The sequence below is a fragment of the Triticum aestivum genome, chromosome 2A, assembly GCF_018294505.1.
Source record: "Triticum aestivum cultivar Chinese Spring chromosome 2A, IWGSC CS RefSeq v2.1, whole genome shotgun sequence".
In the NCBI taxonomy this organism is placed as follows: domain Eukaryota; kingdom Viridiplantae; phylum Streptophyta; class Magnoliopsida; order Poales; family Poaceae; genus Triticum; species Triticum aestivum.
Window position 1 is genome coordinate 590,208,336 of NC_057797.1, and position 14,051 is coordinate 590,222,386.

Sequence of the window (14,051 nt, forward strand, 5' to 3'; positions counted from 1 at the left end):
GAACATGTAGATATCGTTGCAATGTACTGACACCTTCCTAGTTAAATGCCAAAGGGAATGGGGCGCGTGCTATCACCACTACATTCCACATCACCGGACGGCTGACCTTCATGTCGAGTCTTCCTCCGCCGCCAACTCGACATCGTCGTAACCAATTTCAACCGAACCTCCATGGCCACTGGTACTTTGACGTCACTATAGGTAGGTCTCCGGTCCTTTGTTCCTAGTCACTATCACAATAATAATGATGAGACGCGGTGATATCGTCATGCAAAAGAAAAAAAAACAATGATACCAAATGAAATTATACTGTGTCGCACAGAAACAAGAGTAGTGGAATGGTTTTTTCAGCTCAAAATAAAAGATAAAAAATCGCCCCCAAGCTCGGCCCCGCGCCTGTCACAAAGACGAGAGTAATGGAATGGCATCGCACCCCCAGGGTGCCTGCGGCCCGGCGCCTCGCGCGAACGGCCATTGCAGCAAGAGCAGAGCAATTTCGTTGCAGCAACCCTCGCCCCCCGCACCTTGCGCTGCCCCAACGCAGAGCCCCCAAGCTGACCGCCAGGTCTGCCAGCCATACGCGCTTGACCCCTACCCCGGCCGCCGTGGCCGCAACCGCGCGCGCTCAGCTGTAGCCCCGCAACCCGCGGCCGCGCACGCCGCTTCCATGCGCAAATGGCGCAGCCTTTTCTCGCCAACCGAATCCGAACGCCGTCGGTTAGCTCCGCGAGCGGGAACGGGGGCGGAGGCCCTAAATTTACCCTCCGGAGCACGAGGTTTCCGGGGCCCAGCGAGGACGGCAGCCTCCACCGTCCCCGCGGGGGCGCACCCGTGCTATTCGCGGTTCGACGCCACGGCCATTTTTCTCTTCTCCCCGCCCTCCTCCTATCTCTCCGTCTCGCGCCAAGTTAAGCGCCTCTGGACCAAGGGTGGGTGGGTTGGGGGTTGGAAGAACCTGAAGGCGGAGCAGTTGATGAAGTTGCCCTGCAATGGGGAAATTTAAGGTTCGGCTCCTTCTTCACCCTGTCTCCGTCAGGTATGGACGGTTTCGTTCGATTTCTACAGTTATCGAATTATATGACGATGGGGGTTGGAGGAGGAGGAACGCTGCTAACTTTGCAGCTTGTGCATGCGTTGGGTTCCTCATGGATTAGAGCTCCAATCTTCGTGGTGATACTATGGAGATGGAATTCGTGTAGCTTAAACTATATTTTACGACCTTATTTATTCAATGTGGCTGAATATATGCTGACAATAGAGAGCATCCTGCCTGCCCCTGCCATACCAAAACCAGACGTGTTGGCTCATTTACTAAAAACTACACATAATGTCTTTAGGCTGTCGAAATCAGTGGTAGATGCACTTATGCTATTTTGTAGAAATATATGGAGTTTGCATGTTACAATTCAGAATCTAGCTTTCTCTACGTATTTGAACGCAAACAACTCGCATCCGAGTTTAGCTCTTCGGTCCATGAAATATGCTGTCATTGCTCCATTTTTAGCTGGCCCAACTGGCAAAAATCAGTTTTTAGACACAAAAGCACCTTGATGGAATCCGTACCAACAAGGTTGCTGGAGTTCCCATCTTACAATTTCGATTGCATAACTGCAGAGATTAGACATCCTTTTTCTTCTTCTCTTGTTAAATTGGTTTGATTTATTATTTTCTAATCTTGTGCTAATTGTGGGTGAATCAGAAGGCCATAGAACTTTTGCCACCTTCTTTTTCTGGTGCTATTTTTCATGTTGTTAAGGTTACATATTGCATACTTAATTGATGACATGTTTTTCTTTCAGGTTATGTGATCAATGCCATTTATGTAAGCTATAGGCATCAGTTCAAGTAGAACTTGATATTTATTTTGCATTTAAGTTAGTTATACTGACTCATGGTGAGAGATTTGAGCCGTTTCTTGTATATATACCAATGCAATCAATTTGTAAACATTAAAGAAACTTTTGCCAGTTACCTATCACATATTTGTGCTGGGGATTATGAGCAATATCATGTTCAATACATTGCTCTCTTTGCAGATGAAATTTGACTAAAAGGACGCCATGGAGAGGGTTGAGGTTGACGCGGACTTTGTTGTTGCTGGCAATTGGAAGGTAATCTGGCTGATCCCCAAATTCCACCAAAAGCTATTAATTCAGCAATGGTGATGAGATTGTAACCTTGCTGTTCTCTGTGGACTGTCTTTAGATATAGGAAGGCATTGAACACAGCTTCTGATCATTGACTCCACTTCCTATGTGCCTTGTGATGATTATGTAGTTATGTATATAAGCACTCTTGTGCTAGAAAATAAAATTGCATCCAGTAAATACCACCACCAGTTTGTATTGTACTCCCTCTGTTCACAAATACAAGATCTTTTGGATACTTCAATATGGATTACATACAGACTGAAATGGGAAAACAAGCAAACTACAACATGTCTATATACATCCAATTCATAAAAATGTTAAAACATCTTATATTTGTGAACGGAGGGAATATATGATAAGACTCTTCTGTGAGAACACTCTGATGTCACCAAACAGTAAGTTAGAAAACTGTGATAAACGCTGCTGTTTTTTTCTTACATTTCCTGTCTTTGACTCTGTCGTTGGAAGTACTTTGCTTATGCAATAATATGGCATATTAACATTGTAGATTCATTTGGATTGCTATTTGATTATTTGTGCAGCTACATGGTGAACTATGTAAGAAACTTTACACTGTAGTTCATGAAGTTTCAATTGCCATCCCTGCCCTTGAGAGTACAAAACCTGGAAGTAATTCTGGACTTCTGGCGTTGAGCTCCTTGCGCATAGCTGTTGATAAAGCCAAGAATCTACTTCAGTATTGCTCAGAGTGTAGCAAGCTTTACTTGGTAAATAATTTTCATTTGTATGAATATGCTTGCTCTCCATGTTTGAGAAGTAAAAGCTTATCAGACTATGTATACACGATCTGTTCTTTTACTGCACTGCTACATTATAAAATTGTTAATGCTAGTTGGACAATCTCGCTCATCAAACTTGGTGGATATGCCTGATGTTAGAGAACAATTTTTCTCATATTTCTGTTTCCTTTTACAGCAATGCAATGTTCTGTATTTAACGTGGTTATTGTATTGCAGGCCCTAACAGCAGAATGTGTTCTTACAAAATTTGAGAAAGCAAGATGCGCTCTTTTAGAAAGTCTTCACCAGTTGGAAGAAACACTTCCAGAAGCAATTAATTCTCAGGTTTTCACTGGTCATGTACAAACGTATTTCTAGAATTTCTACTACAGAATATAATGTTTCATCATGGACGGATTCACCATAAGCAGGGAGTTGTAGTTTTTTATATCATAGCATCGATTCTTCTTCACTACCTTGATGTAGTCGCTAATTGTTTTCTCATGTTTTTTTTTGCATGCCTATTCTTCAGATGATATATTTTTGGCGAAACCCTTCGATAATTATTTGTTGTTGGAAAATTTCAGATCCCAGAGATTGCAAATGAGCTGGAGAATTCAGTTTTTGCTTTGGATCAGGCTGAAAAGCAAGTTGGTGATCAAGTGAAACAGATAATTCAGAATGAGAAGAAATCCAATGGATTCCTTGATGACAATGAACTTGAATTCTTTCGGCAAACTATTTTGAGAGCTGGCATTACATCATCTGCTGCGGCTCTTACTGAGAGAAGAGCAATTAGAAGACTTCTTGAAAGAGCCCAGGCAGAAGAAGACACGAAGAAAGAATCAATAGCATCCTATCTGCTGCATCTTATGAGGAAATATTCAAGTCATTTCAGGAGCGAAACAATGGATTCCGTCAACTCCCAGTCCTCAAGTCCTTCGTGCTCCTTCACTTCAATATCCAGCTCAATTGATCTCCAAGGAAATCTCCCTTCTCTCGAGAAGCTCCTGCCTAGGTCTGGCTCCATCAATTTCAAGCAGATTAAAGGGCTATCAGGGAGCATGCCATTGCCACCTGAGGAACTAAGGTGTCCAATCTCTCTGCAGCTCATGTATGACCCTGTTGTTATCGCATCTGGTCAGACCTACGAGCGGGCTTGCATCGAGAAATGGTTTAACAGTGGGAATACAACCTGCCCCAAAACTCGGAAAGAGTTACCCCAGCTTTCCGTGACACCTAATTACTGCATCAAGGGTCTGATAACATCCTGGTGTGAACAAAATGGGGTTCCAGTTCCCTCCGCCCCTCCAGAATCTCCAAAGCTCAAATATTTGAGGATAACATCTCTAAAGAGTAGCAAATGCGTGGTGACGAATGGTGTTAGCACGATTTTGTTCGAAGACGCAGGCGCAAAAGACGCAAAAGACGACAAGTTGAACACCGATGTTGCTTTGGAGAAGTGCTCTAGCCATAATTCCAGGGAGGCGACATCTGAGACATGCGAAGAAGAAGAGGAGGTCTCTGTGGAGAAGTGCTCTTTTCAGAATAACCCTGTAGAGGCTGCACCCGAGAGATGTGAACGCTGGCTGCGTGTGCTAAGCAAGGGTGGTGAGTGCATCGATGAGCAGCGTGAGGTGGTCGAGCAGGTCAGGTTCCAGCTGAAGGGTGATGATGAGCTCAGGGACTATGTGGGTGCTAATGGTATTACCGAGCCACTCACCTGCTTCCTGAAGATGGCTCTCAGCAGAGAAGACGTGCAATCTCAGGAGGTCGGAACAATGGCACTTTTCAATCTTGCTGTCAGCAATAACAGGTAAATATCACATACAGATCATTCATTCCTGTTTCTTTCTCCTTCAAATCACAGTGTCAGAGAAAAGGCTCTTTGCAACAAGCATAGGTAGATCAGATGATCTTAGCTCAGTTCTTTGGCCTGATCATTTCAGCTCTATGTCTGCCCTGTAGGAACAAGCGGCAGCTGCTCTCAGCTGGAGTTATCCCTCTGATGGAGCAGATGATGCAGAAACCGGAGACCTGCGAGGCTGCGGTGGCGATGTACCTCAACCTGTCTTGCCTGGAGGAGGCGCAGGCCATCATCGGCTCGAGCGAAGTCATCCCTGTCCTGATCAGGTGCCTGCAAGAAGAAGGGTACCGGAGCGACACGTGCCGGCTGGACGCGCTCCTGACGCTGTACAACCTGTCCCTGCACGCGCCCAACATCCCGGCGCTCCTCTCGTCGGGCGTGGTCCACAGCATCCACACCGTCCTGGCGCCGTCGTTGCCGTGGACGGACCAGGCCCTGACCTTGCTGATCAACCTGGCGCTGAGCTGGCCCGGGAAGAAGGAGATCGCGGCGAACCAGGCCATCGTGGGCGACATCGTGTTCATCCTGGACAACGGCGAGGCGGCGGAGCAGGAGAAGGCGGTGTCGTGCCTGTGGATGATCTGCAACGGCGACGAGGGGTGCAGCCAGACGGTGCTGCAGGAGGGCGTGATCCCGGCGCTGGTGTCGCTGACGGCGAACGGCACGGGCAAGGCCAAGGACAAGGCGCAGAGGCTGCTCCGGCTGTTCCGGGAGCAGCGGCAGCGCGAGCTGGAGCAGCAGCAGCCGCGGGTGGAGCTGCTCGAGGTGGCCAGCCAGGCCGCCGCGCAGCAGGAACAGGAGGAGGAGGAGCAGCAGCAGCAGCAGCAACAGCAGGAGGATGCCGCTGCGGGGAAGACGGCGGCGTCCGAGCAGAGCGGCGAGGGCAAGAAGCCGCCGGCGCGGCTGAGCAGGTCCAAGTCCAAGCGGCTGGCCAGGGCCATCACCTGCCTCATCAAGAAGTGGACGACGCCAGGCGGCGGCGGCGGCGACAAGTGTAAACTGTAACCCTGTAGAATGTGTGGTGGTACTGTACCGTCACATTCACCAAAAATGTGTGCGCTCGTGAAGCTCCATGTGTAAAATACAACTAGCGAAATCGTACGGACGTTCAACTGCGACTGGGAGAAGAGAAGAGCTTCTTCTCCCGTCCGAGTAAAATAATTTTTAGTACGTGCTCCCGGAACAGCCGATGGCATAGCGATCGCGAAGGCGATGACGCAGAGCACTCGTCGTGGCATAACCAGGGCGCCGCCTCCGGTTTCGACCCACTGACTGGTCTACCCACCCCGTACCTACTAGTACTCCGCGGCTCCGATCGGCGACAGCGACGGGGAAAAACGACGAGCGGCTCCTCTCCCCATCCAAACCCCGAATCAAATGCTCACTTCCGCCACCGCCCCCTCCTCCTCCTGCTCGTCCCACGCTCCCACCCGCTTCGCCTCCGCGCGCGGGCGCCGCCTCCGCCCCGTGCTCGCCATGGCCGCCTCCGACGACCCCCGCGCCAGGTCGGTCGCCGTCATCGGCGCCGGCGTCAGGTGAGTCCACACGATTTCGCGCCGAATTCTCGGGTGGGGGTTTTGCGCTCGCGCACGTCAGGTGTTTGACGGAATGGTGACTCCGTGCAGTGGGCTCGTGGCGGCGTACAGGCTGAGGAAGAGCGGCGTGCGGGTCACCGTGTTCGAGGCGGAAGACCGCGCGGGAGGGAAGATACGGACCAACTCCGACGGCGGATTCCTCTGGGACGAAGGAGCCAACACTATGGTGAGCTCATTTCTGTTTGTGAATAACTTGTGGCGTTGTGTAGCGCTGTCTCTGTATGCCACGGATTGTGGCGAGTGTTGGAGCGAATGGTGCGACCTGTGTACATTATGGTTTACTGCTCCTTGTCGCAATTGCTTGCTAGTATATAAGAAGCATGTGTTTGTGTGTGCTGTTGGGGCATGCACTCCTCTCCTTATTAGAATTCAAAACTGAAATGGAACCTAGAAGATTAGCTGATGACATAACCTGATCCTGTCACCCGCAGACAGAAAGTGCATTGGAGGCTAGTAGACTAATCGACGATCTTGGTCTTGAGGACAGACTGCAGTATGTATGTGCCAATGCTATCTTCGAATAATTAGTTATGTTTGCATTCTGCATTGTCGTCTGTAAATTGTTCCCATCAATGAATTACCTTACAAGTTCAATGTCTATTTCAGCCTAACTCCCAGCACAAGCGTTATACTGTTAAGGATGGAGCGCCAGCACTGGTAAATAGGTTTTCCATGTAATCATGCATCTCCTTTTCCATTTTTCTTATTGTAGCTCACCCTTGAGTCTTCTCCTTTTTGTTCCATAAGATCCCTTCAGATCCCATCGCGCTAATGAAAAGCACTGTTCTTTCTACGAAATCAAAGGTATATCCTGCTATTTAGTACGAACTACTTCAGCCTACAGTACATGTTACATGGCACACTAACCCCTTCTAAATGAGTTATTTATTGCCAGTGCCACTGATAGATTGGAATGCATAACAAATACAAACATTTTATCGATTGCTAGTGTTAGTTTAGTGCCCACTACCATGACCTGAATTAGCTGGTTTCAGTAACTAATTGACAATTTGTAGATTCTCCAGGTCTTTTCCTTTCAAATTTGATTCTGCTCTGAATTCTTTCTTACCCTTGCAGTTCAAGTTCTTTCTGGAACCATTTCTCTATGAAAAATCTAGCACAAGGAACTCCAAAAAAGTGTCTGACGAGCATTTGCGCGAGAGGTGAACCTTCACACTTGGTGTTTTGCATTGGTGTAGATGCCAAATGCTAACAAGATAATAAATGGTGACCTTCCGTATGAAGTTTTTAGGATCCGAGAGGCTGTCTGGTACTCTAGTGTTCCTTAAGCCTCATCTGCTTGCAGTTCTATGTAGGGGAAAGGCATATATAGCGCACCATGACTGTTTGTAGTATGTATTATTTGTTTAAAGGAGATAATTGAATGTCCCTGTTTTGACAACTTTACAGCGTTGGGAGTTTTTTTGAACGCCATTTTGGGAAAGAGGTGAGTTCTTTCCTTACGGATCATCAGTAATTCAATCATATAGAGTTAAAAGCTCTGCAGCTCGTATTTTAACCAGCCATGGCTATGAATTTCCATGTTGATTACAGGTTGTTGACTATCTTATTGATCCATTTGTAGCTGGAACAAGTGCAGGAGATCCTGAGTCATTATCTGTAAGTTACTACTGCATTATGTGCACAAACACCATATGACCTTTCCATGTGATGCTTGCTTAATGTTGATAATCTAATAGTAATTATTATTCCAGACCATATCACCTTGTTAATTAACTGTACTGGCTTTGAGTAACAACTATTTTTTGCAGATTCGTCATGCATTTCCAGGGTTATGGAATTTAGAAAAGAAGTAAGTTTGTACATTTTTTTATTTGCTCGCAGTGATCTATTCTCACTTCTACATTTTCATTTGTTGTCTTGTCCATGTTTTTGCTTTTGCTATCTCCCATGCATTTTTTTATGTTACAGCATGTATATCAGTTTAACCTATGTAAAGATTCTACAAGTGAAAATGTCATTTTCAGATATCCTTGTTTCTTGCATTGCTTTCTTGGGTCCTGCTGTTAGCTTGTTACTGAACTGCCTTTCTTTTTCCCTGTTGGACTTCCTTGAATTGGGCATTGACGGAATGTTCACCCTTTAATACTGCTTATGTGTGCACTATCTATCTCCTTGTGTTTTCCTCTTTATTTGATATTCTGCTTTTCTCCAAATATTACTTTATTTTCTATTTTTACTGATGGAGTTGGACTAATTGGCCATGCAACAGAACTGATTAGTTTGAGAGAAATATTTCCTAATTATCCTGATAATATGCATCTTCTAGAACAAAAAATCATATTGTAATTTTCATGTAAGATAATATTTCCTAATTAGCCCAATAATATGCATCTTCCCGAAATCATACTGTAATTTTCATTTCGAGTGAAATATTTTCTAATTAGCCCGATGATATGCATCTTTTTGAACATCAATCCATGCCTATACAAATTGCCGACATAAATTATTATAAATATAAAGGGCTACAACACCATTATTCAGAAAAATGTTTGCTATCATGATAATAGATTTTGTACTAGTTTTTTTCAAATGGGACACACTACGTTTGCAGTTTCAACTTGTCATTTGCACTAAAGCATGTTGTTGTCGTAAATTTGGATAGCAACAATATTTGTTCCCAGTTATGGTGATTCACACTCCTTCAATGCTCTCAGGTATGGTTCTCTCATCGTCGGTGCCATCTTGTCAAAACTAACAGCTAAAGGTGATTCAGCAAAGAAAGGAGGCACTTCGTCAGGAAAAGGAAGGAGCAAGCGGGCCTCATTTTCATTTCATGGTGGTATGCAGGTATTCCTTCAATGGTGTCATGTCATTTCCTTTGTTAGTGTAAACAACATAAAAATAAAACCCGCGTATGGGCCCTATACCCTATTAACTCCATCTGTGTTCCCTAAAAAAGGAAAAACTCCATCTGTCCCATTTGAAAGAGCTGCATTTACTTGGCCACTGCAGGAATGGTTATTTTTGTGCCATTCAAGGATGCATGTTCACTCGATGAACCAGCATCACTATTTTATGTTTCACAAGCCAGGAATATTGCCATGTTTATATCCATTGTACAGCTTAGCGATCCATTTACACCCTGTCATGATCACTGCTGATTTCTGTATTGACTCGGCACAAGTTTATTAGCTTGCGGATATTAGTTAAAGCTATGTCAAACAAAAGCCCAAATATATGACCAAGTGTATGAATATGTTTAGCTACGTAGTTGTCGAGAAACAGTATTGCAAGATGAGAAATAAGTCAAAGGTAGCTATGATACAAGAGGACTAACATCACAAAATAGTTGCATGGTGGAATCACACAACATTCATGGCCAGTTTAGACTTTATCGAGCCACACACTAGAGGGGGTGTTGACGTATATGTGTATTGCCCAACCTTCTCCATCAGTTTGGATTTTTGGTTCTTCTCGTTGGTACATGAAATTTAATATGGTATCAAAGCCAAGAGGCCTTGGATTCAAGTCTCAGATTTTGCAATTTAAATGGAAATATTGCTTGCCCTCCTTCTGTCCACGTTTAGGCCTTACCAAGCCATGCAGGTGTTGTAGTATATGTGGTTTGTCCAACCTTTTCCATCCATCAGTTCAGACTTTTGATTCTACTGGTTGGTGCATAAAACTTAATATTCACATCTGTTTTTTAGAAGTCATATGTTGTTGAATGCTTTTCAGACACTAGTAGATGCACTTCACAAGGAAGTTGGAGATAGTAATGTGAAGCTTGGAACACAAGTGTTGTCATTGGCGTGTAACTGCGATGAACTCTCTGCATCAGATGGGTGGTCAATTTTTGTGGATTCAAAAGATGCTAGTAGTAAGGAGCTTGCAAAGAACCAGTCCTTTGATGCTGTTATAATGACAGTAAGAATCACTCATCTGCATTATTTTTCAAAGTTCATTTGATACACAATCTGGTAAATTTGCTTTCTGCCAATCTATAAAATATACTTAATATTTCTGCACTCACGCATGACTGGCTATTATTACTATTAAACGTAGGTCATAAAACCAAATTATGTACCTCTTGCATTTTCCCCTCTGCAGGCTCCACTGTCCAATGTCCAGAGGATGAAGTTCACAAAAGGTGGAGCTCCCTTTGTGCTAGACTTTCTTCCTAAGGTCAGGTTAGGATCACCATTTTAGATCAAATGCAATAATTGAAATGGTTGCTCTTGTAAAGAAATTGGTGCTAGGGGAAATTTGTCTCAATCCCTTCAGCAGTTCCATTTTTCTCAGGTCTATCACTACAAGAGCCATATTGCTGGTTTGTTTTTTTCCCATGGACAGGGGTGCGTGGAAGTTAGCTATCCACGTGCCAGAACCATGACTTGGTTTCGATATCTTATGGGTTTCAACTCTAGTCTACCCAACTTGTTTGGGACTGAAAGGCTTTCTTGTTGCTGTTTGTTGTTGCTTCTACATTTGCATGTACATGATTCATTCCCGTACCTTGTCACGAACGGATCTATGAAAATAGTAGTAGTTCAGTGATATGGTCTATTTCAGAAGGCGGACAGACTAACTGTATTTATTAATGCATGAAAAAGTAACTATATGAGAACAGTAGTAGATCAGTGATATGGTCTATTTCAGTATTCAGTGCTTTTGCTAGCACTTTAAGTAACTCCTGTTTCTGGACAAAATGAGTGACACATATTTTGGAAATATATTGGTAATTAAGAATATAAGCTAGACATACTGTACTCTGTTTTACTGACATGAATACATAATTGAAGTGAAGATGGTTATATTGCTTCTCCATCATCAAAGGATTCCTTGCTACGTGAATTTATATGATTTCAAGACAATGCCATAATGGAATCACATTTCCACTGTTAAGATACTCTGTTGTACCAGTACCACTGTAGCTATTATTTTATATTTTTCTTGATACATATGCACTTGGAGATCATATCACAACACCGTACTTAGTGTTGTTAGAGCCTGCGAGTTATTGTATCACAACATTGCATTTATGACCTATGAGATGTGGACTGATTTTGTTCTTTCTTTCTTTTTTGTAAAGATGTGTGACTGATGTCGTGTCATAAAATACACGGGCTTCTTATAACTTTACATGTGTAGCAGAATCTCATCTTAAGCCATATTTAATTTGTAGGTGGATTATCTGCCATTGTCCCTCATGGTAACAGCATTTAAGAAGGAAGACGTCAAAAGACCCCTGGAAGGATTTGGGGTCTTGATACCCTTTAAGGAACAACAAAAACATGGTTTGAAAACGCTTGGTAGGTTCAGCTTTATACTTGAACTGTTTTCAATTTACAGAAGTACCATTGCACTCAGTTCGGTACACAAAACAATCTTGTTTTACCAGTTTTCGTGTACTCGTGATTAGTTTATTCTGATTTTATATTGCTTCATACTACATCTTTTTTCCCAGAACATAGCCTCATTTATACGTGCGTGACTGTTTCTTGTATAGGAACTCTCTTCTCCTCTATGATGTTCCCAGATCGAGCTCCTAATGACCAGTACTTGTTTACAACATTCATTGGGGGAAGCCACAATAGAGATCTCGCTGGAGCTCCAACGTAAAAACCTTTTGATCTTGTATTATGCTTCTTTTCTTATGCACATTATTCCAATTTTTTACTTCTGCAGGCCTATCTTGAAACGATTTGTGACATCTGACCTTACAAAGCTACTGGGGGTAAAGGGGCAGCCAACTTTTGTGAAGTAAGTATTCACGCATATCGGCCTATATGCTTTCCCTTCCTGTGCTTGTGTTGTGGTTTTCCATCTTCTAGGGAATTTCAGAATGTGCACAATTTGTTTCACTGTCTCATGCTCATGTAATTTATTAGTATTTCTTATGTTCCTCAGACATATACATTGGAGAAATGCTTTTCCTTTGTATGGCCATGATTATGATTCGGCACTGGAAGCTATAGGAAAGATGGAAAGTGATCTTCCAGGGTTCTTCTATGCAGGCAAGTCAATAAAGCCACCTTACTTTTGTTACTTCTCATGAAAATTTATGGTGCTCCTTGGTCTGCTGGAAATGAAGCTCTAACAAAAGAATGGACATCTAAAAACAGTCTCGTTGGAAATTTGTAGAGCAAGCAAACCAGAAATAGTAATCCCGCCAAGTGACTCTTAGATGTTAACTTATAACTTTAACTTTGGTGTCTTGTAGGAAATAACAAGGATGGGTTGGCTGTTGGAAATGTCATAGCTTCAGGAAGTAACACAGCGGACCTTGTGATCTCATACCTTGAGTCAGGCATCAAGCAAGTTAGTTAATATCGACGGTGTCTGACCTATCTTCTAGCATTGGCAGACTATATTTCTCACACTATGTTAGATTTAAAATGATAGCAGTGGTTGGCAATCTCTTTATAAGCCTAAGCATTAACCAGGCATCCAGTATTCGAGCTGTGTAAAGATGGGCAAGGACAAGGAGTGCAAAATAATTCTGATCGCCTGAAGTGTTCGTGGTTATTTTGAACAGTAATCATTGACATATAGACTTGCTTTGGCAATAAAACTGGAATTTCTTGAGATGTTATGCCATGTATAATTTGACCAGTTGGATTAGCCTCCCAAGCTGCATGGTGCTCGAGGTGTTTCTTTCTGCCCACACTTCTGTTGAGTTACAGTGTGGCTCTGAACAACAATGATCTGTGCGTTGCAGGGGCCATCAAGCCGTGGAATTATTTGCCTGCCATTTTGCGTTTTGCTGTTAAGTAGTAGTAGAACGTACACCACCTCTGGGACATCAACAGCCAGTTCTGACTGACACACTTGGGTGTTGTCTTGTTCAACTATCTTGGGATGGGCAAGCGAAGTCTTCCTGGTGATTCATCTTTACCACTACTGCTACTTAGTAGTACTACCTTTATGCTGTAAGAGGCACAGTTCAGCATGCCAACTGACCGAAGGTCTGTAGGTTGAAGCGAAACTGGAAGTCCTGTGAGAATCCAGGCAAAAGATATCCTTGTACGGGATGCGTGCTCCACTTGCAATGTGCATAATTATGTTCCTCTCTTTCATCTTTGGCCGGTTGGCCATCTTTTGACGTCTAGGGTAGTGCTCCATAATTACCATGATCCGCAGGATTACATATGATGCTTCAAGCTTAGGTTTGGATCATACTCCTACATATGTGGTGCACATCATTGTCCTCGTTTGAAAAGGTACGTTCACCTCTGTAGACGTGCAATGAAAGCCGAGGTTGTGTAGTAGTGCAGCTCCCTAGAATCAAGGAGGCATTACAGTAGAAGGTAAGAGATGAGTTGGAATGGAAGGGTACATTGGGGCCAATGTTTTGGTTCCCAGAACTGATATTTGATTGTGCTTGGTGCAAGTGAGAGAGAAAAAAGGCAGTTGCTTCCTTTGGAACTTTAGGGCACAAGAAAGCATGAGTAGGGCACTCCTTGGAGCCTTTATGTCCTTCACTGCACTTTTCTTCTTGGGCACAGCCTCCCGTATTGTATGAGCATGGCGGCCACTGACCATAAAGGAGATGGATAGATAACAAAGCAAAAGGTTTGGTTTTGCCCTTAAAAAATTCCATGTCTGGAGGACTGGATAGATAGCTTGACCGCCTTATCCATGAAGCTTGCCTCCGAGTGTTTCATGTTCCTTGTCTGAAATAGAAAATAGAAGTGGTGCATTTCCCCGATTCTATAAGTGGTGCATTTTAGCT

At 43.8% G+C, this 14,051-nt stretch overlaps 2 protein-coding genes across 3 annotated transcripts; both read left to right on the forward strand.

Annotated features, from left to right (window-relative positions):
- The first annotated feature begins 891 nt into the window (after positions 1-891).
- Positions 892-5,927, forward strand: LOC123189606 (U-box domain-containing protein 7). 2 transcript variants are annotated; one of them, XM_044602060.1, is made up of 6 exons: positions 892-1,004; positions 2,037-2,111; positions 2,693-2,878; positions 3,128-3,235; positions 3,478-4,706; positions 4,859-5,927. In XM_044602060.1, the coding sequence occupies exons 2-6, from the start codon at positions 2,061-2,063 to the stop codon at positions 5,760-5,762; spliced, it is 2,478 nt and encodes an 825-aa protein (XP_044457995.1). In that variant the 5' UTR covers positions 892-1,004; positions 2,037-2,060; the 3' UTR covers positions 5,763-5,927. The 2 variants fall into 2 exon arrangements, with proteins under 2 accessions (XP_044457995.1, XP_044457996.1); XM_044602061.1 differs by having other exon boundaries at positions 949-1,036.
- LOC123189607 (protoporphyrinogen oxidase, mitochondrial) lies at positions 5,920-12,911 on the forward strand. Its single transcript, XM_044602062.1, has 17 exons — positions 5,920-6,292; positions 6,383-6,518; positions 6,784-6,849; positions 6,959-7,009; positions 7,100-7,156; positions 7,430-7,515; positions 7,763-7,799; positions 7,907-7,972; positions 8,125-8,165; positions 9,031-9,163; positions 10,055-10,243; positions 10,427-10,501; positions 11,502-11,628; positions 11,826-11,934; positions 12,005-12,079; positions 12,227-12,333; positions 12,540-12,911. The coding sequence occupies exons 1-17, from the start codon at positions 6,135-6,137 to the stop codon at positions 12,644-12,646; spliced, it is 1,620 nt and encodes a 539-aa protein (XP_044457997.1). The 5' UTR covers positions 5,920-6,134; the 3' UTR covers positions 12,647-12,911.
- The last annotated feature ends 1,140 nt before the right edge of the window (positions 12,912-14,051 follow it).